The sequence below is a fragment of the Ictidomys tridecemlineatus genome, chromosome 13 (assembly GCF_052094955.1).
Source record: "Ictidomys tridecemlineatus isolate mIctTri1 chromosome 13, mIctTri1.hap1, whole genome shotgun sequence".
NCBI classification, from domain to species: Eukaryota; Metazoa; Chordata; class Mammalia; order Rodentia; family Sciuridae; genus Ictidomys; species Ictidomys tridecemlineatus.
The window spans coordinates 57563741-57588942 of record NC_135489.1 but is presented as its reverse complement, the minus strand read 5'-3'; the positions used below and the strand labels follow the sequence as shown (position 1 = coordinate 57588942).

Here is a 25202-nt window from a genome sequence, read left to right as displayed (position 1 = left end):
GTGGCTCAGTGGTATAGCACTCGCCTAGCACACATGAGGCGCTGGGTTTGAGCCTCAACGTCTCATAAAAATAAAAATAAAGATATTGTGTCTACCTACAACTAAAAATGAATATTAAAAAAAGTCCAATACAATTTTATAAAATGTATATGTTAAGATACCTTTAAAATTTAAAATATATATACTCCTTGATTTATCTCAGGGGCCACTGGCCCCTCCAATGTATTAACAGGCTGAAACAGTTATGAAAACACCATGGAGTCTCTTTGGCAGAGCCCAAGAAAGGCTTTGTGATTGGCAAGCCCTGAAGGCAGGGCCTTTGCAGTGGAACTTGCCCAACAGGCATCATTGTCTCTGAGGAGACAGCATGATTTTGCATACTTTTCCATCAAGATGAAACCCTATATTTGACTACTCTAGTTAGTCTGATATTGGTGGGATTAAAGTGGGTGGAGAAGGGACTATCTGAGTTCAACTTCAACTGAGCTGTCAGATTGCACAGATGGCAGTGTGAATGTGCATGAGTTAGAAGGCCTATGGCTGGAAGTTCATCCTGTTTGTTTAGCCAGCAAGGCCCAGAAACTCTGCTATGCATCCCTGAGGAATCCATATCTGGATACTCCTAGATGGAACAAGAATACCCTAAATGACTTGTACACCTCAAAATGCTGTTGATACAAGGTACCTAGAACAAAGAGCCTTTGATCTCTCCCAATTTTTTAAGAAGCCTATAACAAAAAAGTGCTTCAGAAAGCCCTGCTTGCCCTACATTCTAATATCGATGGTTCAATAAAGAGTGGTGGACTAGCCTATTTAAGTACATTGATGGACTCTGTGTCTAATTCAGGGAAGATCCTGCTGTGGGAGGGGGATGTGATTGGGAGGTAAACCTCATATGAACAATGTGAGAACTGTGCAAAGCACAAGATCATAGTTCAGACAGAAGGCTTAACCAGGTGTATGGGGGTGTTGGAGAATGTCTTTAGGATTATCAATCCTATTTTTATAATCTTCTTCCCACAAGTAGAAGAACTACCTGATAAGCATTTACCTATATTCTTATGAAAAAATATTTGTATAGGTACATTTAGAAGTAGACATAACTTCATTAATAGGTATATACACAAAATATGCAAATATAATTGAGGAATATACAGGACTCTACTTGCCAGTTTGGGTTGCTTCATCATACCAAGTATAGAGAAAGTCATTACAACACTTTGAGGCACACAAACACATCTTTATAACAAAAAAGTCACACATAAAATTAATTGATATATGGACAGATTTAAGTAAAAATTTAAATACTTCTATCAAAATACAAATATTTGACATGTGGATATAATAAGAAATATTCATGGAAAGTACCAGACACACACTCCTATGTACACATGAAGAGCCAGTGCACATTCTAGAGGACTAATGGCAGCAATGGGGGTCAAAATGCCCTGATATACCTCTATAATACAAGGTCTTTTAATAAAATTATTCTGAGGGGGAGGATTCTCTCTGGGGATCTGGCTTTGCTTTCTGTTTCTTTCTATGAGGGCAAAAACCCATCTTCCAACAAAAAAGATCATATAAAATGTGGGATGCCAAGTAGGTTATGGGGTTCAACTTCCTATACCAAGTTGAACATCAACTGAGCATGAGTGCTCAGTTTTTACTGAAAGCTGTAAGAATATCTGTGACTTGAGAAGATACCAGATTGGAACATCAGCCCTGCTACAATGAAACTGCACTTTGGGGGCCTGGGCAAGGGCCCTAGTCCCTGGTTAATACACATTCCTGTGCAAACCAGATCTGGCCACTTTCAGGTGCATGTAAAGAAGCCAAACTGGCTAGCATAACAGAAGATTACATCAATGCAAGGCATCAGTATAACCAGGCTTCTTTAGACTCACCTAAAATTTTATGAAGCCTAATAACTGTTTCAATAAACCCTCTCATTATCCAACAATATGACCAAAAAATTTCATCAAGTCAGAGACAAACTGGTTGCCTAGCCTATGTCAGTAGATGTTATACAGTCAGGAACCACCAGAAGAACAAAGGCTAAGCCTTAATGCACAGTGTTTACTCACTGACTCTTGTCTTATTAACCTCAAGAATTTTATCCTTTGTTTATTCTTGGAAAGTCATGATGAGAATAAAAGAGTTGAAGAGTCACAGAAACAGCAAATTTCCAGGGACCTTAACTTGCTATTTGGTATGATTTGTGTTTTCATTCCCTTCCCACCTGTCTTTTAACAGCTATAACAACTCAGCCTTACCACAAAGCAGAGAAGTTTATATTTGGATGTGGCATTGACATGAGCTGTAATATTCAGTGCCAGGGTAACCAGATAACTATCACTTTCACAAGGTCAAAGTCCCAGGAAAAAAAAAATAAACACATCTTGAATTTTCGCTAAAACTAATCAAAATTCTTAAACCTTGCCCCGCCCCTTGCAAAAAGTCTTTTCACATGAAAAACTCTCTCTCTCTCTTTGTTCAGAGAACCAGTTTGATGTTCTCTTGGTCAATGCTGTGTCTCCCTTCTGCTCAAGCAAGAAGACCCAACAAGTCTTATTGCTGTTGCAGTTTTGCCTGTTTCTGATTTTTCTGATACAGAAATCCACAGAGCCAGATACAAATAAATGATCATTGTACCCACTTCAGAATCTCAGTTTGTTGGCTGAGGATTTAGCTGCATACATTAGGTGGTTTGGGTGCAGATCTGCTCATGCACAGGGCAACACGTCAGCATAGTTCAGGCCTCAGGCCAGTCATGGGCTTTGGAATACAAACACTTGGGGATCTGGACATTTGTCAAGAATTATCAACCTAAACTGAGACATTTATGGCCTTCTCCACCTCTGATACATATATATCTATATTAATAAACAATCATATTTATGGACCATGTAGTAGCACACACATAAACATAGTAATATGCATATAGCAACACTATGCAAACAAACAAATTCACATACATATGTGGGTTCTACTCCCCATGCTAGGGTGTTTCATCATACCAAGTAGAAGAAAATACATTAGAAAAACTTCATAATATTGTATACATACACAGATACAAGCAAATGGATCTTTATAAACATTAACTGTATTTACATGAAAATTCATTAATCTGTTAGTGAATATAACAATATATTATTATGTACCCATATAAACCCTAAAATACAATATTTTATTATGTACAATTTTAGGAGTTTATCACAAAATTAATTAGAAGAAACACACACAAAATCTGATTTACATATATACTACAACATATAACAGGGCTGACCCTCCAGTCTAATGGACTGCTGGCAACTATTTTACTTGAATATACCACTGAGGCCCTTCACTAAGTGTAGGGATGCCTGTGCCTAATGGAAAGCCCAAACACAGTACTTTTTTTTTTCATAAAGAGTCTAAGGAACATCAAATAACTTGGGAAGTCAGCTTAGCTTTCCATATCTTTCCATCATGGCAATAACCCAACTTCTGACCACAAAAGGTGGCCTAGTATCGGGTTGTTCATTAGTTAATTGAACAGTTCCGGTGCCACACCTTGAGTCCATCATCAGCTGATTCTGAGGTCTCACATTTCACAGAAATCAGTGTGAAAATTCTGAGTTCAGAAAACACTATCCTGAAGAGTCAGCACATCTAGGATCAAACTGTACTGTGGAGCACCGAGGGTATCCTGGCCTAGGCAAGGTCCCTAGACATACTTCTGCATGCTCAAGAACAAACCTCAGGTGGCCATTTTCAGGTGGGAGTAGAGAACCCTCAGCAGCTGGTAAGCCTGAGAATTAACTTAATGCAAGGCACCTGTGCATTCTCCCACATACTGAAGAAGCATAAAAGTAAAAGGCTGCTTTAATATACACTCAGGTCAAAAAAACCCAGGCCAGACAAGTTCCATCTCACCTGACGTAAGTTGGTAGGCCTGAGCATGCCAGCATGTATACTGACATCTAACTTGGACCTCCAGCATGTTGACTGAAGGGTATGAGATACATGATATTGTTTCAGAGGTGTGACCTGCAAGACCAAGAATCCCTAAGAATGTTCTGTACTTGTTGGCTATTTGTGCATCTTTTCTTGGAAACATGTCTATGCAAGGTTGTTCCTAGTTCTCTAGTCGTGTCCACCAATATGAATGGGGATGAGATCTTTTTCTTGAGAGTCCAGACTAGACACACACTGCTTTCAATGGAGGCCATTTCTCTCACCCATTCCCCCCATGAAACCAGATTTGCCTGGACTCACAAAGGCTTCCTACCCCATGCTGACCACCAGAACCAGGATATGAAAAAGAAGCTACTGCCTGTGTACATTGCCATCCCATGAATATACCTCTGGGGACATCAAACTGTGATTATAATAATTAACTTACCCTGATCTGGTAGGGTCAGTGTAGGGTCACTAGTAGAGTCTGGACAGAGACTGTGGGAGAGAGAGCAGATCATAGTGCCAAGTTCATGCTACTGGGTGGACTCAGGTCACTGGCCCATGATATATTCCTCCTTCTCTGTACTTCACAGGAAGATGCCCAACCATTAGTCTTTGCTGCAATTGCTCTGATTCCATAGTTTCTGGGACATTTATACTCCCATGGCCTGAGAATTTATGTGTCCCAATAATCTCCACAGACTCTCAGAAGTCACAATGATCTAATACACACATGAGGGCATAAGATGAACTCTTCTCCTCCTCACCAGGATCCAGGGCCAAGATAATGAAAGAGACATCACTCGATGAAGGTGTTTTTCAGACACTTGGATACAGGACAGAGTCAAGTAAAACATGAAAAAAGATTTCTACCAAATCAGACACAGGCAGAGGACTTGAAGAGATTTCTCCAAAGAAGGTGCACAAGTGTCCAGGATGCTTATGGAAAATTTCTCAAGATCCCTAATCCCTGCATAAAGGCAAAACAAAATTGCCATGAAGTATCACTTTGTACCCACCAGCATAGCCAGCATTTTAAAAATGAATAAGGGTTGGCAAGGATGTGAAAAACTAGAACACATGTACACTGATTCTGGGAATGTATAACTGTACAGCCAATATAGAAAACAGTATGGTAAATCTTCAAAAAATGAAGATTTTACCTAGCAATGGCATTACTGACAAGAGGAAACCAAACAGGTATTTGCATAGTAATGTTCATATCAACATTGTTCATAATAACTAAAAGGTGGAAAACTCCAAATGTTCCTCAACAGATATATGAATAAATGCATATTCTGTATTCAAATGAATGTCATTGTCCCTTAAATTGGAATGACATCTTAGAACATGCAACACAAATGAACCTTGAAAATGGTATTGAGTGAAAGCAGCCAGGCAGAAAGACACATTTGTATGAAATGTGCAGAACAGGAAAATCCAGAAGCCGAAGGCATGTATATTCAAGGTGTGGAGAAGGCAGATGAATAGTGAGCAACCATGTTGGGGTAGGATGTCTTTTTGAGGCGATGCAAATAGAATCCTTTGGAACAACATAGATGTGTTGTCTGTGAACCACTGAATTTGTACACTGTACAATGGCTAATTTATGCTACATCAATCTCGCCTCCATAACAAAGTAATTATTAAAATTTTGTCATCTTACAAGCCCAACAATCTAGTGGAGTCCAACCTGGAGGAACAGGTGAGCAGGTATGAAAGTTTGGAGTTCCAAGAATTATGAAGGGCCCCATAAGGAGATTCCAATCCATGTTAGGGAAGGGAAGGGAAGCAACTACTCCTAGGGCCTGGAGGACACAAGTGAAGAGTACTCAGCCACAGAAGTAGGATGGTGCTGCCCATCATATATGTATTCTGCCTCCCCTACAGACACGGGTGAGCTGGGTAAGTAAAGAAGATTGAAGAGTTCCTTGGTCAAGGCTTGAGGACACTGCTGGATGAGTGTCCTGCAAAGGTGCCCTGTAGCTGCCCACTTGTGCTGGACCACAATCCAGATTGAACCTGTCATAGCAGCAGTGAATCTTCCAATGTCCCTAGGGACCTGAGCTTCCCCAGGGCAAGGTTTTTGCATGGTTGCCCAACGCCCCTTCTTACCCTAATCTCAAATGACTTGTATGTAACGAGTTCCTTGCTTAGTGTTTCCTGTATTTCTCACCTTCCTCTGCAAACTCTCCACAGGGAAGCCAAGAGGCCCTTCTTCCATCTCCCCAAGAGCATCCTCAGCACTAGGAAATCCCCTAGGCCTCACCAGCACTCCTACATTCCCACTGACCTAATTGTTACTATTATTGTTACATGAAGTCACTCACTCAGAGAAAACACTGCAGAAATGAGAAAGGATGGGGTGGTGGAAGTGAGGGGAAAGCAACAGATGACAATGACACAGACAGCCCATGGTTCTGGAGACTCAGATTTCACATCCAAGGATGGAAATGGGAAGAGCCAGGGCTAAGCCAATTGCTTTCCCAGAAAAGGAGCCCTTGCAGGAAGTGTCTTCCCCACAGTTACTCACAGAAAGAAAGCAAAGCCAGTGGAATGTAGCTACATTTCAGGAGGGAAGAATGTGGAGAACTCAGCTGCTGCTTCAACTCTATGCCCTTGTATCCTGAGCACTCAATTAATTCTCTTTGTTCCAATTCTACTGGGGAGGAGGGCTAAGCCTGGACATGGAAAGATATGTACAACAGTACTGAAGCCCAGCCTTCCCATCCCTTCTCAATAGCACATCAGTCCTGTCCAGTGTCCAGATAGATACTGGGTGCAGGGCTATATCCTAGGTGTCCTGGCCACATGGCTGCACCAATAGCAGCACAGAGACACCTTTCTGCCATGTATGCCTGTTCCTTCCTCAGTATGACTCTGTGGATTCCCATCCCATGGGAAACCAACATATCAGATAAGCCATCAGTCTGACTCAAGAACTCCACTGACACAGAAGGGTCCTGGGATCAGGTGTTTTAGGACAATATTACAAACTCCCAGGTCTGTGTCCTAAGTTTGCTTAGTTCCCACCAGTACTGAGTAGTCAGGCTTAGGGTCACTTCCTCTGATATAAAACTTCCTCAGCTCCATCACTGGTACCCACCACCAATGGATTAGAGAAGGAGCTTCCTGAAGGGCAGGGAACCAGGCCTAGGGAGCCCCTTAGTGTTCTCCATGAGTCCAGAGTCTATGGGAGCATTATGGCTCCCATGATATAAGTAGTTCCGTAAAAAGCTCATGTGTGAAAAAATACAAGAAAGTATGGAGGTGAAAGCATTGGGTTATGAGACCTGTGTCTAATCAGTGCAATAACCCACTGGTAAGGATTAATTCTAGTCAAGGAGGGCATGGCTAGAGGAAGTGTGTAACTAGGGGTGCATCTTTGAGGTTTATATTTTGTTCGAGTTGAGGAGAACCATCTCCTCTCTTTCTCTGTTACCTGGTGCCATGTTCCCAGCTGTTTCCCTCTGCCATATCTTTCCACCATGATATTATGCCTCAACTGGAGCCATGAGCAAGGAACTCTGAAATTGTGATCCCCCAGAAAACGTTCCCCCCACAATAATTGTTCTTGTCAGGTGTTCCATTATAGGAGTGAAAAAGCTGTCTGAAACAGGGAGCCTCAGCTTCCTCAAGTCTGAAAAGGTAAAATAAGCCTAATTTTCACAGGGTTGTCAGGAGAATTAAAATGAGTTAGCAAATAAAGTAGCCTGAAGCACAAGACCAGCAAGCTGTGAGATCTCTATGACATGGCTTCTGATGGTATCTGCCTTTCCAAGTTAAGACAAGACCTAGGGGATTCTCTGACAGGCTGCAGAGTAAGCAAAGCTGATTTAAACATTGTCCTTTCTGACAGTGGGGGCACAGCCCATTGTGGCTGCTGGAGTCTTCCTTGCACTTAACCCATAGAAGATGAGAGAATCAACCCACCAGACATTGGTGTTAGGCCATATGGGTCCTTTCTGAGCACAGTATTCCTCTCTGATGGCTCAGCATCAGCCACCTTAAAACCAGAACAGGGCTAGGGACCACAATGGCTTTGGTGGCAGTGAAAGATCCAGGCAACAGTAGTCCCTCATTATGAAAATTGAAACTTGACTTACAAACACCCAGCTTAAAGTGCTCCTGAGAGAGCTGCCTTTAAGCTGTCAGCTATACAAGCCACAGCAAAGAGCACTGCATGCCCTCAAGGCTGGTCCTGTGGCCTCAGATGTTGCCCCACATCTCTAAGCTCTGGATCCTTCTATCTCTACTTCCAAGGATTTGGTCAGTGCTCAATAAAATAGTGCACATAAAGTGTTAGCACAGGCCTTCACTTAACACAGGCTGTACAGGGTAGATTTTGTCATTGTTATTTTTATTGAGGACAATAAACATCACCAGCACAAGGGTATAGAGTGGGCAGATCAGGAGCACAACTCCAGTTGTGTTTTTCCTGAGACAGGTAGGACAAGCCCCCGTATATGGAAGCCCTGTTTCCCTCAAGGTTACAGTGGGTATTGGAGGGTGAAATATCAGCACACCTCAGTCTTCCTTCAGGCATTTCTGCCTCATTCCTGCAATAGTGCCAGTGGGCAAGATGGCCTCCCAAAGCTAGTAGGCCCTGGGGCTGCTGGAGTGGGGTTTTACAAAAATTTGAGAGCTTCCTCCAAGTGCAGAACACTAGAAAGGATGGAATTCAATAGTTCCCATCAATACCTCCCAGCCCAAGCAGTAGTACCACATCATGCTGTCACGCCAAGTGGTACCTGATGTCCTGACTCTACCTTCCTCAGAGGTGAAAATTTGATTTCATTTGTGGGTACCAGTATGATCTTGATGTGGCTCAGAGCCTGAGGATCCTCTACAAGAAATAGAAGAGACCAGTTCTGGACCATTTGTGACAAGGTCATCAAGGGTTCATTCCCAGAGTAAGAAGTAAGACAAAGACAGTAAGAAACACACACTGTGAGGGGTGCATTGAGAAGGAGAGTGCAAACTTGGGGAATTTTAATGTGCTTTCTGTGCAAGAAGGTGTGGGATCCTGCCAGGCACTTAGAGGGGTTTTGACCATTCAACCTACATTCCTGTGGTGTGAGCATTTTAAGAACTTTGGCTCTAAGCCTATAGGAACCCTCACAAGTGGGATCTTCATCTACTCCTACGTTGCAGATTTAAAGAGGATATTTTTATTCAAAATCCTGATTTGAAATCCATATGTGTTATAGTTGCTTTAATCGCTCTGTTTTTACACTAGTTTTTATTTGTACACCATATTTATTGTGCTGATATTTCCATTAGCAATCATCTAGCCAAAGAGAGAGGTGAAGTTAACTAACCAGAACTATAGAAATCATGAAATATTCCTTTGAAAACAAAGAAATATATTAGTTTAAAGACTTTTTTATGCTAACAGAATAATTTACTTAAGAGAAGCCAACATGCCTTTTCTACTAGGTACAGGATGTAGGCAGATAAATATTTGCCAAATGGAAAAAGCATGCTAGTGAGGAAAGACAAACATGTTTTTCATCTTCTCAAAAGCCATACAAAGGAGAAAACAAAACCAACAGGGAAATTTTTTAAAAAATACCTTTGAAATCTCACTTTGTGGTAGTCCCACAGAGGGGCTGAAATTTAACACAGAATATCATTATTTTTTAAGCCTTCAATTTTAGAGATGGTTAACTCTTCCAGGTGATTTTTCAGGTCATGGGAAAAGCTGGTAGTAATTTCAACCCTGACTAAAGAAAACAGAACATTTCCTTTGTGAACAAACACTCATTGACATGGACAACAGCACTACAATAGCCTATTAGTCTTAGAATCCCTTACCAAATCTGCAAATTTTTTTAATAGTGAGAATTCAATTAAAGATAGTTGACTATATTGTAATCAGATGGCATGGGTGGACTTAACTGGGGCATATAAAAATATACTTTGTTAGTTTAAAGAATTTTTTATGCTAACAGAATAATATAATTTAGCAACCCATTATTAAAATGGTGTTTGTTATTAATATTGTATGACATACTGGAAAGACTGACACTTTTTTGGGAGAGAGACTCAACATTTTTATCATTGTTTTGTATACAATTTTAATATTTTGTCAAAATTTAGTTATTTAATTTGCAAAAAATCTTTACATTGTACAGCCTACAGGAAATATGGTATTGGTTTTAAATTTTATGAAGCTGAGCAATTAGGTACAATTGTAATAGAAGTCAATTGATCTATAAAATGAATTAAGTTTTATCCTGCATGCAGAAGCTACCTGTACATACTGTTTCATACTTGCTTTTTTAAATTGCTTTCACGAAGCAGATATTTAACCTTGATGAGTGCTGCATCTCATAGACTAGTAGAAAAGATTCGAATTGTGTGTTTGAGTCGGAACCTCTTCTGGAACTCCTCTGAAAATTCAGCTTAAAATTTCAATGGAAACACGGACACATCCAATTGTATGGCACTTTTATCAGGGGTTTTTAATAGAAATAATATTGTACTTAGTGAGCACATGCACCTATATGCACATAGGAAAAATGTGGAAATTGTACTGTAATGAAACTGAATTCTCTAAAGCTCAGTTGAAAACTAGGTGAAACTTCCAGTGGAAATGCACTTCACTTGCCATTTCCCATTTAAAATGAACAGCAGTACAAAAGGCACATAAGCCTAAATACTGATAACTTGTCCACATAATCTGAAATGAACTCTTGAATCACAATAGTTCACCTAAGGACAAATCTCAAGGTGCACATTGATAATTAAAGTAGATTCTCAATTTAAGCTGCCTGCAGGTACTATAACAGTACTGCCCCTTCAAGTTGTTCTCAGAAAGTACATATAAATTACTTTTGATTCCTTCATCTAACATTTTGATAGGAATAATTTTAACAGTTTGGCATAATTTTAGTGAGAAAGGAGGGTCAGGACACTGAGATATGGAATCAACAGTTTATTAATGGCACTAATGCTCAGAGGGATTATTTCTAAAGCCTGAGCCCTGAGCATACCACAGCTTTTACTTCTATATATAAGTTACTCCTCAGAAAGAGAAGGGATAGAAAAAAATTCAATAGAAATGAAAGTTGAAAACTTACTGAATTTGATATAAAACAGAGTCACCTTGTTTCTATGCTTCCCCTTTGCAAAAGTGGGTGTGGGGTAGATGGGTAAATTGGTGTGTGTGTGTGTGTGTGTGTGTGTGTGTGTGTGTGTGTGTGTGTGTGGTGATGGGCAAAGGTGTGCCACATGCAGTTGAGGGGAGAAATAAAGAATGTAAATGCACTGATGCTATTTTCAATGCTTTATTCATTCAAATAATTCAATTCAATTTCACTCTATAGGATATTTTTTCTTTCAGTATTTAATTTTAGTTGTGCTTGGACACAATACCTTCATTGTATTTTACTTTTATGTGATGCTAAGGATTCCACCGAGTGCCTCAAACATGCTAGATGATCCCTCTACTACTGAGCCATAAAACTTGCCCTTCTATAGGTTCTTAATCAAGAAAATAACAATCTTTAATTCTGGGCACTATAATAGACATAATCAATTCCAAGTCAATTCTAAGCACTGCAATCATATTTAATCATGACAGACTTATTGCAGACATTCCCTCTGCTTGATAAGCTCCAGTGTCAGATCCAGAGTCTCAAGTCTTGGGTTTTAATTCCAGCAGATTCATACTCACTCAGACTCCAGTGATCAGGTCAGGAATCTGTGGAGGCTTCATAATGGGTGGAACAGATGATTGGTTGAGGAGATGGTCATAAGAAGAAATAGCTGTTCTCATCAGGGTCAAGATGTGGCTGTAGAGTTAGAGAATGGTGAGGATGATACAGAAGATTAGGTAGATAATGAAAAGAGTTGGGATGTCAGTCCACATGTCCTCATCAGGCTCTCCAGCATAGGGGCACCAGTGTGGGTTGGTTGAATGTCTCTTATTTGCTACATCATTTATACTAAATTTGGGGGTTTCTGCTTGCCCTTTCAATCCGTATCACACATGACTGGGTTTCTTAATGACGTCTTTAATTCTTGGGTCAGGACATCTGGTCTGGTGGTTTCTGCCCTGATCTCTCACCTGTGATTCTTATCAGGGCAAAGTAAAATGACAGTGACTTCACTGCGAGTTTTATCAGGTTGTGGAAAGTGACTTATTTTAGAACACCATGCTTGATAACAATATAAGAAGGCTCTAAAAACTTGTCTGGTAGGGACTCCAGTTGTATTTTAACATAGTTTTAAAATGGAGTTGTTTAGGCTAAGACCATCCTCACAATGTGTGTGTAGACGTGTTCCCAAAATTTCTCTTCAAGTTTAACTTACACTGATTATACAAACAAAAATCCTAGAAGCATACAAAAATGTTCCTTGAGGGTTTATTTCAATTTTTATACTTAGTTTTGAAAGGTTGTAATAATAATGTATCAATTGGGGTTTTTTTGTCTAAACCCTTTAGATGAAGATAGTAAAATAAAATTTGAAAGTTTAAATCTTCTGAAATGGAAATGAGGACAACTACCCCATTCACAATATCCCCCCAAAAATAAAATATTTGGGAATCAACCTAACAAAAGAGGTGAAAGATTTATATAATGAAAACTACAGAACCCTAAAGAGATAAATAGAAGAAGATCTTAGAAGATGGAAAAATATACCCTGTTCATGGATAGGCAGAACTATCATCACCAAAATGGCAATATTACCAAAAGTTTTCTATAGTTTTAATGCAATGCCAATCAAAATCCCAATGGCATTTCTTGTAGAAATAGATAAAGCAATCAGGAAATTCATATGGAAAAACAAAAGACCCAGAATAGCAAAAGCAATACTAAGCAAAAAGAGTGAATCAGGCAGTATAGCATTACCAGATTTCAAACTATACTACAGAGCAATAGTAACAAAAACAGCATGGTACTGGTACCAAAACAGGCAGGTGGACCAATGGTACAGAATGGAGGACAAAGAGACCAATCCACAAAATTACAACTATCTTGTATTTGACAAAGGGTATAAAAGCATACAATGGAGGAAGGATAGCATCTTCAACAAATGGTGCTGAGAAAACTGGAAATCCATATGCAACAAAATGAATCTGAATCCCTTTCTCTTGCCATGCAAAAAAGTTAACTCAAAATGGATCAAGGAGCTTAATATCAAAACAGAGACTCTGAATCTGATAGAAGAAAAAGTTGGCTCCAATCTACATACTGTGGGGTCGGGCTCCACGTTCCTTAATAGGACACCCATAGCACAAGAGTTAATAACTAGAATCAACAAATAGGACTTACTCAAACTAAAAAGTTTTTTTTTTCACAGCAGGAGAAACAATAAGAGAGGTAAATAGGGAGCCTACATCCTGGGAACAAATTTTTACTCCTCACACTTCAGACAGAGCCCTAATATCCAGAGTATACAAAAACTCAAAAAATTAAATAATAATAAAACAAATAACCCAATCAATAAATGGGCCAAGGACCTGAACAGACACTTCTCAGAGGAGGAAATACAAACAATCATCAAGTACATGAAAAAAAGCTCACCATCTCTAGCACTCAGAGAAATGCAAATCAAAACCACCCTAAGATTCCATCTCACTCCAGTAAGATTGGCAGCCATTATGAAGTCAACAACAAGTGCTGGTGAGGATGTAGGGAAAAGGGTACACTTGTACATTGCTGGTGGGACTGCAAATTGGTGTGGCCAATTTGGAAAGCAGTATAGAGATTCCTTGGAAAGCTGGAAATGGAACCACTATTTGACCCAGCTATTCCCCTTCTTGGACTATTCCCTACAGACCTTAAAAGAGCATATTATAGGGATACTGCTACATGGATGTTCATAGCAGTACAATTCACAATAGCTAGACTGTGAAACAAACCTAGATGCCCTTCAGTAGATGAATGTATAAAAAAATGTGGCATTTATACACAATGGAGTATTACTCAGCACTAAAAAATGACAAAATCATGGCATTTGCAGTGAAATGGATGGCACTAGAGCAGATTATATTAAGTGAAGCTAGTCAATCCCTAAAAATATGCCAAATTTTTTCTTTTATATAAGCAGAGCAACTAAGAACATAGCAGGGAGGAAGAGCATGAGAAGAAGATTAACATTTAATAGGGATGAGAGGTGGGAGGGAAAGGAAGAGAAAAGGAAAATTACATGGAAATGGAAGGAGATCCCCATCATTATACAAAATTACGTATAAGGGGAAGTGAGGGGAAAGGGGAAAAAACAAGGGAGAGAAATGAACTACAGTAGATGAGGTAGAGAGAGAAGATGGGAGAGGAGGGGAGGGGAGGGGAGGGGGGATAGTAGAGGATAGGAAAGGCAGCAGAATACAACAGACACTAGTATGGCAGTATGTAAAAATTGTGGATGTATAACGGATGTGATTCTGCAATCTGTGTACGGGGTAAAAATGGGAATTCACAACCCACTTGAATCAAATGTATCAAATATGATATGTCAAGAGCTATGTAATGTTTTGAACAACAACTAATAATAATAATAATAATAAAATCAAGTTAGCATAACTAAATAAGCATAAGAGAAATTTCAGTTCTATGCTGAATTGAACAAGGCAAGAACATATTGTATGGAAGAGTTGAAATTTCAAAGAGAAGAGATCCTGAAAATAAAGAAGTGATCTGGAGAAATAAAATTTCATAGATAATAAGAATTTTCAAACAGTATGAAATTGATGAAGCTCAGAAACCTAAAAGGAAGGAGGGGATATCTATGTTCCAGGAGAAAAGAGTATTGAATTGACTGAGATCTTCTCTGACAGGGTGAGCAAGTGGAATTGGAAGGAAGGAATTAGAAGGCCAGGAGAGTAGAGGACATGCTGGCTGAAGGGTGGAGCAAAGGGGTGGTGCTCACTTTTCTTGTTGTCCTTCCCCAAATGACAGGATTCCTTTGTGATGAGAGGGCACAGCTCTGTGACATAGGCCTGGGCCCTACTTTACATTGCTGAAGATGTGTTTCAGGACTCATTTGTCCAAGTGACACAGTGCAATTGAGATGATGGAGAATCCTCTCTTTCCTCTAAATAGCATTAACACCACATGGGTGAACCCCCGCTTTACAACCTGGGCAATGGATATGATCCTTGCCTTTGTGGTTGGACTGGGGATCTATCTCCTTTTATTTCCTCACCTCCAGGGTAATCCATCCTTCCCACCACCAAGGAAAAAAGAAAAACTCTGGAAGGTAAGAAATCCTCAGGTCACACCCAACAACAACAACAAAAAAAATGTTCTCTTTTGTCTACTTTTCTTTTCACTTTTCCAAAATAGGTAGACATACTTCAGAAAAGAGAAATTTCAGGACAGAATAGAGAATGATTCTGGGGTAAGCAGGGCAGAGCAGGAGATAGTGTGCACTAGGATTTCTCCTATCTGGAAGTCTTAGACCACATAGAGAGGTCTGGACTCCTGAGAGTGCTTGGTACCTCTGGAAAGGACAGGTCCCGAGAATTGCTCCATCGGCTTCTGCTGGTAAGTATCTCTGGAAAATGCCTTTCCTCTGTTTTGAGATGAAGTGGGTATGAGGGCCTCCATCCCTGGCTCTCAGGTCACCTCTGGTCTTAGGAAGCAGAACTTTGCCTGGCAGCTGAGAAGAGCCTGTGGAAATGAGTCCATTCTTAAGCAGAAGATAAGTGAATGACAACATTCATAGTGTAATTTATTCAGAAAATCCACTTTTGTGCTTTCCAAAGGAAAAAAAATGAAGTATTTTGCCACTTTAAAAATGTTTTCTGAATAAAAGGGTTTCCACTAGCTAACTGAAGAAGTCCTGCTGTTCAGAAACATGAAATGTCTACAGCTAGTCTACGAGAACACAGGGAGAACTGAGACTCAGCCACTTTTTCTATATTGTCTGTCAGCATGTGAAGGTGAAGAAGGTGCTGTACAAGTGCAGGAAGAAGAGTGGAACTCTGAAAGGTAACACCTTGCCCTTTTATCCCAGAGATGGTATATTGTCCCCTTTCTCCAAGAGTTCAGAGCCATGTTCCAGAGGAAGTTGGTTGCAGAGACCTGAGAGGGAAGATGTTGGTAAGGAATTCATCATACCAAAGACACTTCTCAGATTCCGTGCTTAGAAGGTGTGGTGGATGAAGGGTGGGTGATGTCCAGTAGGGTGATGTGGACAGCACTTGAGCAGTAGTGCCTAGATATGGAGGTGGGACATTCAGGTCCACCTGTGGTCAAGCTGTTTCATTCTGTTAAGGCCAATTTCTCTTTGAGGTAACCAATGCATTCTCCCTATAAGGTGGTTGTGAGGATCATGCAGGTTATTGGAGGTAAAAACAACCTGCAAATGATAAAAACATGGCTTCTCCCAGAGTCTTTATATGCCTCTCATGCTGTACAAGTGCATCCCTGATCACCACCATGTCAGGCCTAGACTGCATAAGCTATTCATATTTGTTCCTCTCCTGGTGGACTTGACACTGAGGCTTAGCCTCCAGTCTCATCTCCCATGATCTACCCCAAGGGGGCATTGCACTTAACATCCTGTGAAATCTGGGATTCTCCTTTCTCTACCATAATTTATTTACCATTTCCAGGTTTAGGCAATCACCGGATGAATCTGATGGAGATTCAGAATCTGATTTTACTTCTGCAAAGGTGAGGAGCTTTCCAGTTCTCTAGTGTTTTCCCATCAGCATCTGTAATGTGATCCTGAGGCTCAAGACTGACTTAGTATGTGTACTCCAGGTTATAGTGGAATGTGATTGAAGCCCTGGTGGTAGGAATAGGAAGAGTTTGGTGAAGATGGTGTAGGTGCAGTGGAGGGTCCATAGGCCAAAAGTTTTCACCCCTGCCCAGCCTCTTGGTCCTTATTGCTCCTGGCTCTAACTTGTGCCTCTTGTCTCCTGTAGTCTCCTAGGTAAGCTCTGGGACAAGGACAGTTCTCCTCTACTGGTAAATGAAGACGTTGCAAGTGAGGTGTTCATCCAAGAGCCTGCTGGAGTTCAAGAGCTACCTCATCAACATTTAGAAGATCCTTCTAACATCATACCCTCATTAGGTTCTCTAGCTCCTCTGACCAAACACACTCTGCCTTGGGCCTCATCCTTATCAGAAGAACATGAAGACAAGTCTGACTTGAATAGAAACACACTGGACATTGTTCCACAGAGCTCTCTTGTAGGTCACTCATACTGGGCATCCCTGATCACCACCATCTCAGGCCTAGACTGCGTAAGCTATTCAATTTTGTTCCTCTCCTGGTGGTGGGCAACTGCCAAGCTCTTATTTTTCTCTACCTGGGTATATGGAAAATCCAAGCAAGAACATATTTTTCACCATCCATCAGACCCCACAATCTCAGTAGACCCCACACGATGGCAAGTAGAGTCTGGAGGCCTCTCTTTCATCAACTCTGATGTACAGACACTCCTAGAAATGCCAATCACCAAAAGAGCAGAACTAAAAGTGTGGAAGGAAAATATTAAAAATGGGTCCTCTTTCAAACAAATGAGTCCAGATTACACCATGTATTCTCTGGGAAACATGTTGGAATTAATGGGTAGCAAGAGAGACACCACTGCACAAATCTTCGGGAACACAAAAGACAAACCAGAGCAGCTTCATGATTCTCAGGATTTCTCTTACCACAAGGACTTGGGGAGTACTTTAGAGAAAAAATACAGCCAGCTGTTCTGGGGCCTGCCCTCTCTGCACAGTGAGTCCCTGGTGGCTACTGCTTGGGTCTCTAAGAGGTCCTCTACTGCACAATGTAAACATGTAGCATTCAACATAGTCTCAGAATCTCTCTCAGTTCAACATCAGGATGAAGAAACTGCACAGATTTCTCAGGAGGAGCTCTTTTCCCAGGAGGAGGCCCAATCCCAACTTTTGGCACAAAACTTGTCCCCATCTGTGGCTCAGGGTCAGACCCTGTTTAGCACTTCATACACTTTTCCAAACCTACCACCTTCTTCATCCCAGATTCAGCCTGGCACAACAACTTGTTCTAAATCTGAAAAGAAGGAACAGACTTTCTTCCCAACTGAAGAACAACATTCAGAATGTCCCTTGCAGAACCAAAGGGAAATCTTATTCTCTGAGATCCAAAAGACTCTGGAAGACCTTTACCAGCCAGCTCTCAACCTTCCTCGGGGAAGATGGGCTTCCCAAATTTCCAACTCTGTCTCAATAGCTGCTGGGGATTCTGCCAGCCAGGAACTAGAGAATAGACTTGAGCAACATATTCAAGAAAAGTTAATCAGTGATCAACCACAGCTAGGCCCTCACTGTAGATTTCTCGAATCTCAGGAACAGATAGAGCCTCAGGATCAATATCCAGGGAAGAGTCAATGCCACAAAAATGATGACTCTGGCCCCTCACAGTCCAGCCAGTCAGCACTTACTGATAATGATCTGCAGAATATGGAGCAGCCCAGCCAGTCAACACTTGCTGGTCATGATCTGAAGAAGATGGAGACTAAGCACACTGAAAGACTCTCTACAATGGGCTCTGTAACCTTCAAACTAGATTTCCCAAACAAGGATCTAGAACCAGAACTACAGAAGCAGTCAGTAGATATATCCTGGAGCTCAGGAAGCACCTTGGGGAAGATTCAAAATGACAATAAGGAGGTTTCAGAAAGTTACTTGAGGAGGAACAGGAAGGGTATTCCAGAAAGTGACTTATCTACAGGCCTAGACAAGAAAATTGTGGAAAAAGTCCTGCAAGACCATCTAAGCAGAAAGTCAGTGCAGATAAAGGAGGGCATGATCCCTGTGTGTGTACGTGGATCCTGGCTTGCTGCCAACTATGCTTTTCCAAAGTCCTACATGCACAGAAAACCCATCTATCTAGCCTCCTCCAAGTACCAGCAATCCTATGTAAACACTGTTCAGCAGCTTTCCTTTCTTGACCCTGGAACTCACCTGAAGCTAGAAACAGATATTATGAGGTCTCGGGTGAGGCGCAGGTGGAGTCCATCCCTCCAGGCTTTTGATCCCCTTAATTACACCTTAAGTGAGGCTCAAACCTCACCCCTTCCACAGCCTGCCTTTTCCTCCTCAGCCTACAGTGACTACAGGGCCATTTCCATTGCCAAAATTGGCAGTCTCCTGGAAGAACTTCCTCAGAAAGGTCAGAGAAAGAGGGTAATAAGAAAAATTTTATTTCCCACTTTACATAACCCCCTTCCTGCACTCTCACATTCAGAAGCTCAGAAGACCCTGCAAGGAACCCCAATGGGTGGCAGGCATATGACTTCAAATGCCTACATGTCTTCTGATACCTATAGCCATCTGGACATGAACCAACAGAGTACAGTTTTTAGAGGTATTGGGAAAGCTAGCCTGGAGCCCAGTCTAAGCCTGGATATGGCCAGTTATGAGCCACTGAAACAGAGTAAAGATGTGGCCTCAGGAGACCCATATCCTGGTGCGACAATGCTGGAAATTAAGGTAGGGACCCAATCCTCAACAGCTACAAAGACAAAGGAGACAGAGTTGGAGAAGAAGAAATCATCTGAATGGGAAGTGACAGTGGAAGCCTCTGTGATGGCAAACTCCCAAACCATCAATGTGAATCTGAAGAATGTAGGGTCTCTGGGAAACATGAAAAGCCCCTCCCCGTCTAGAATATCTATTTCACAAGATCCAGGAGACCAAAACCTGAATACAAAGATAGGTAGTGGTTTTCAGGTCAAAGTGGAGTTTGAGTCAGAGGAGCAACACCAAGACCAGTTCACTGGAGTCCAGCAAGATTGCCTCACTAATGAGCTCTCCACCACAGACATTTCACATTCTGGGGTGTCCCTGTCCAACTCAAAGAGCTTTTGCAGGATTCACAAGTCAATATCCCAAGCTCTATGTAATGCTGTAATGAAAGCAGGGAGCAGCCAGGAGCAGGAGGAATCCAAAGTCACAAATATTGAGGTTCCTGGAAAGAATGACACTGAAATGATTTGTCTAAATAAAAGCCAAGAGAGCTTTCGGAGGTCCAGACCAAGAGAGGAGGAAGGAAGTTCCCTAGAGTGTGGGTTGAGCCCTTCTGACAAAGTCAAGGACATAGACACTACTTCAACAAAGTCCTTCTCTTGCTTTCCAGAGAAGGAACAGAATCCTCCAATAAGCTATTGTAATATCAAAATGAAGGACTTTGTGCAGTCTTTTAACAATCATCAAAAAGGAAAAGGGAAGGAAAATTCCCTGAATAAAGTCAACCTCCTGTCAGCTACCACCCATACCCAGAAATCAGCCACAAGCCAAATATTCAAGGAGATTAGGGTGCTTGAACCCCAGGCCCTCATGAGAGTTGTTGGACAGACCCTTATGGACAAGCTGATACTTCAACGTAGAAGTATTTCAACAGAGATATATGGGCATAAAGAAGAACCCCAGATGCTACTGGGTAGGCAATCCTGTCAACCCAAGGGTTCTTCCTACCCAGAGAGAAGACAAATGTTTATAGACATTGCCTCTGGTCCCCAAGCAAAACCAAAGGACCACAGCCCCAAGAACAAGTGGGCAGAAGACAATAACTGGACCTGCAAGCCTAGGAATGTTGAGCCTCCAGCCACCCCCTTCCAACTCAGGCCAATTGGGGTAAGCACATTGAGCCACCATCATTACCCAACTTGTTTTTTTCAAAATGGTGATGTGCATGGTCAACCAGGTCTTGTTTACCATGAGTTTCCTGGTGAAAAAACTTTCAGAAAAAAATGAATTCAAGGGGAAGAAAAACTGTCATCATGTGAACCCCTTCTCTAAAGACTAATGTCTTCTTCCCTTCTGGGATTTCAATTGCTTCCTAATAAATTGTTTTTTTCCTTTTCTCATCAGATAAATTGATATTTTTTGTGTGTACTCCAGTGGGGTATGAAGGGGGTTGGTGTTTACTCTTTCTCAGAGTGGCTTCTGGAAGGGACAGGACATTCAGAGGACCCACCCTCATCTCAAATTCTCTCATTGTGCCTGAAGGATTCCTCATTCAGTCATCACAGAAACAAACAATAGAATGCCTTGAGCCCTCTCAGGATGAGGCAATCTTGTGAAGACTCCACTCCACAGTCTGACTCTATCAAACTTTCCCTTGCTTTTCCTCTCTCTGTAACTGTATAAAACTTTGGGAATGGGTGTATAAAAGTGACAGAGTCCAGTAACCTCAAATATGACAAAGTAGGCATGGGAATGTTGGGGGGGGGAACTAGTGTGTTGGTCTTAAAGTTAGGAAAACCTTGTTCCTTAGATTTTCTAGTGGGGAAAGAAGTATGTTTGATGTGGGAGCCCCTTCTCTCCCTGATAGAATATAGTTTGGAATATAAATGGGACTGTCAACCCCTCTTAGCTCAGCCTTAATAACATGGCAGTGTCACTCAACTCCACATCTGATTCCAACATTTTCAAGAGCAGCAGCCAAGATAGAACTTGCAACTCTGCATCTAGGTGGGGGCCACAAAGTGATGTTGAGTGCTGCATAGCCCCTGCGCATGGTCACCTCTCTTCTCCTCTAGAAGGGACTCTGCATATACTATCTGACTGATAGTAGTTCATGGTAGATATAAAGTGGAATGTGTAGAATAATTGATGTTTAGAGCCAAGACAGAAGGAAGAGCATAATTGGATGCCATGGAGTGCCATGAATAGGAAGCCACTGCCTTCCCATGCTAGCTACCAGACTAGCATGAGGAGACCAGATTGTCTGAGGTGTTCACTGGTTCAGCCTAGACCAATTCCAGGGCCTGTCTACTGTGGTTTCCAGACTACAGGCCTGGGGAAAGCCCTTTAGCTCTAATACACAATAGAAATAATGCAAAGCCTTCAAGCAAGGAAGGTTAAATTCCTAAGAGTAAATTTAGTAAGTCTGCTTCTGCCCATCTTTGCCTCTTAAAATCCAGAAGAGATGACCTGATATTTGGTGGAGTACCCAGGACTAGGGAACTCTGGCTGTGACTCAGCCTGGGGACCTTGACACATGTACCTGGCCTTAGCACTGCTTCAATGGACAAAGTGGGGTATCTAAAAAGGTCAAGGTCATGGCATAGGGTTTCAAAGCAGTTCTCTCCAGGCTTCTAGAATTTGCTTGTCCAGAGACAAATGGGCGAAGAAATGATTTGACAGAATTTGTATATACAAAGGAAAGTAACCTATCCAAAATGTGTGAGCCTTCTAGACTGGAAGGAGATAAATATTCATTTCTGCTGAGCCTCACTCTTCTTGTATTAGAGGTTTCCTCTTTCAGGGGTCATCAACACAGAAAACTAGGATGGCTTTAAAACAGAGGAGTGATCATTTCCCTGGGCCATTCCATACTATTCCACAAGCCTGTGTGTGGTGGGAAATGGACTCCACCATCGTGGCCATATTCATTCCACGGTGGAGAGTCCTGTGCCAGGAAGTGCCACCAGGAATAGAATACACTTATAGGTTCTGTCTCCATACCTGTCAGGACCCTGAATGTGGGACTAGGAGGCCAGTTTGGATGGGTTCCAAAGACCTCTTTTGACCCACATCCTAGGTCTTCTAAAAGGATGAGTGTTACAGATGGCCACATTGATAAACCAGCCTGAAACAGCAAAGAGTAAATCCCGTGACTACTGGTCCTGCTGCTTTATGAAAGGTTAGTGAGAGGGAGATCCCACAAAGACACCCTGGAGACCTCCACACAGATCCACACTGAGACCTCCAGAGACTCCAGAAGATCTTCAGAGTTTTCCACAGAGATCTCCATAGATACTCTCACTGAAACCATGAAAGAGGCTCAAAAAGAAGCCCCCAAAAGCCCTCTGACTAAGAGATATTCATAGACACCAAATGAGATCCTCCAAGAGATTTCCAACACAGAACCACATCAAGAACAATTTTCAAAGACACTTGGAGAGAAACCTCATACAGAGACAACATACTCAGAAGACAAACTTCCCACAGAGAACTCATATCCATTCTTAGGAGCCTGTGCAGCCACACAAGAATAGGTCTTTTGTATTGCATCTCAAAGTTCTTCACAAAGTGGAAACCCAGGAAGGAATCTTCAGCTGAAGCTACCTCCTTGGAATGCCCACATATTTGTGTATTTGAATAGTGTCATTTTTCTTCTGAAAAAGTGTTACAGTTTCCACATGCAAATCTGAAAAATCCTTTCCTATGGATCTGTAAATTATTTCCTAATTTTTCATTAGCTTGAGTACTGACCCACAATTTAAGGAATCACAAACTTCAAAAATGAGTAAATTTCTGCCAACATCTCATAACAGATAACAAAATATTTTGGTGGTGATGGGAAGAAAACCAAATAGTAGTGTCTATGGAGTTCTTGTAGGTCTCTGGAGGTCTCACCAAGAGGGCTTTATGGAACTCTCTGGAAGTCTCAGTGTTGGTCTTTGTTGGTGGCTCTGTGGAGGTCTCTGGTGGGGACTCTGCAGGGTGTCCCTGTCACTTGCCTGATTGTCTTTCCTGGAAAACTGCACCAGAACTTATATTCAGATGGAAACTGCTCATATTAGACAAATGTCCTACCACTGAACTATATCCAAATTCCTGATGAGATAGATGTTTTATTTTGTATAATTTTAGTAATCAACCATCAAAATGGCATAGAGGACTGCATTTTTTGTTTTGTTGAGGACAAGTCTTGAACTCAAAATTACTGAGTTTTTAGGTTGGAAAAATGATGATATGGGTACTTAGCAAAAGCACTTGGGAGCAAGGTGAACCAGCAGAAATACAACTGACTCACTCTAATTCACCTTCACCTGCACAAAGGGTTGTGGTGGAAATTATGGATTACCCTGGAAGCAGAGCAATAAAAGGAGAAAGAGACCCAGTCCATTGTTAGCATACCCTGCTTAGAAATGCACAGCCTTGGAAAATACTGCTGTTATTCTTATATACTGTAATTGTTCTCTTTTTATTCTCATTTTTTTTTCCACTATGCCCTGTACTGGTTCATTCTGACCCACTCCCTTAGTTGCTATGTTTTTGACTCACTAGTGTATTTTTGTTTCTTTGGTTGGTTGGTTTTTTTCTATAAGAATGTACTCTACCTTCTAAAAGGGGCCAAAGGTTGCTACAAGGTCTTCTACAAGGAGATGACTTGCCTAATGTCCTTCTGACCCACTGGTGAATACAGGTTCCATGTCTTGCTCCAAGACTTATACAGTGATTTATTTCAAACATGCCACAACACATTCTTAGATTTGAGAACACTGGATTTATTTGTAAAAGGGTGTGTGGGAGTGGGGGATTATATTTGGGGGATTCTGTGTATGTGTGATATGTGTGCATATGTATGATGTGATAGGCAAAGGTGCGACATATGCAGTTGAGAGAAGAAATAAAGAATGTAGATGCACTAGTGCCATTTTCAATGCTTTATTCACTCAAATCACTCAATACAATTTCATGCTATAGGTTCATTTTTTTTCAATATTTTGTTTTAGTTGTAGTTGGACACAATAACTTTATTTTATTTAATTTTTGTGTGATGCTGATTATTGAACCCAGGGCCTTGCATGTGCTAGGCAAGTGCTCTACTTCTGAACTACAACTCCAGCCATTCTACAAGTTCTTAAGAAAATGACAGTCCTTAATTCTGGGCACTGAAATAGACATGATAAATTCAAAACAAACAATTCTAGGTCATTTCTAATCACTAAAAACATACTTAATCCACAGACACTCCCTCTGCTTGCTAAGCTCAAGTGCCAGATTTCGAGTCTCAAGTCCTGGTCCTTAAGTCCAGCAGATGCACATTCACTCAGACCCCACAATAAGCAGGTCAGGAATCTATGGAGGCTTCTCATTGGGTGAAGCTGAAGGCTAGTTGAGAAGAGGGTCATAAGGAGAAACTGCTGTTCTCATCAGGGTCAAGATGTGGCTGTAGAGTTGGAGAGTGGTAAGGACAATGTAGAAGATCAGGTAGATGATGAGAAGAGTTGGGATGTCAGTCCACATGTCCTCCTCAGGCTCTCCAGCATGGGGGCATCAGTGTCAGTTGGCTGAATGTCTGTTCATTTGTTACATCATTTATATACTAAATTTGGGGGTTTCTGCTTGCCCTTTCAGTCCCTCTCAGCTCCTTACTGGGTGTCTTAGTGATGTCTTTCATTCTAGGGTTAGGATATTCTAGGGTCTGGTGTTTTCTGCCCTGATCTCTCTCTTCTGACTTTTATAAGTTGAAGTGACTTCACTCTGAGTTTTATCAGGGTTGTGGAAAATGACTTATTTTATTAGGCTATACCTGATGACAATATTGAAGGGCTCTGAAGGCATGCCTGGCAGGAACTCCAGTTTTAT

General features: G+C 41.3%; 1 protein-coding gene across 1 annotated transcript in view; it reads left to right on the top strand.

The window, feature by feature from the left end:
- Positions 1-24908, top strand: part of LOC101966941 (spermatogenesis-associated protein 31E1) — a 34800-nt gene extending 9892 nt beyond the window's left edge. Inside the window, exons 2-5 of the mRNA XM_078029816.1 lie at positions 15827-15884; positions 16511-16571; positions 16826-20513; positions 24771-24908. Coding sequence (XP_077885942.1) covers positions 15827-15884; positions 16511-16571; positions 16826-20513; positions 24771-24908 — 3945 coding nt within the window. The remainder of the gene's footprint in view (positions 1-15826; positions 15885-16510; positions 16572-16825; positions 20514-24770) is intronic.
- Positions 24909-25202: the final 294 nt, after the last annotated feature.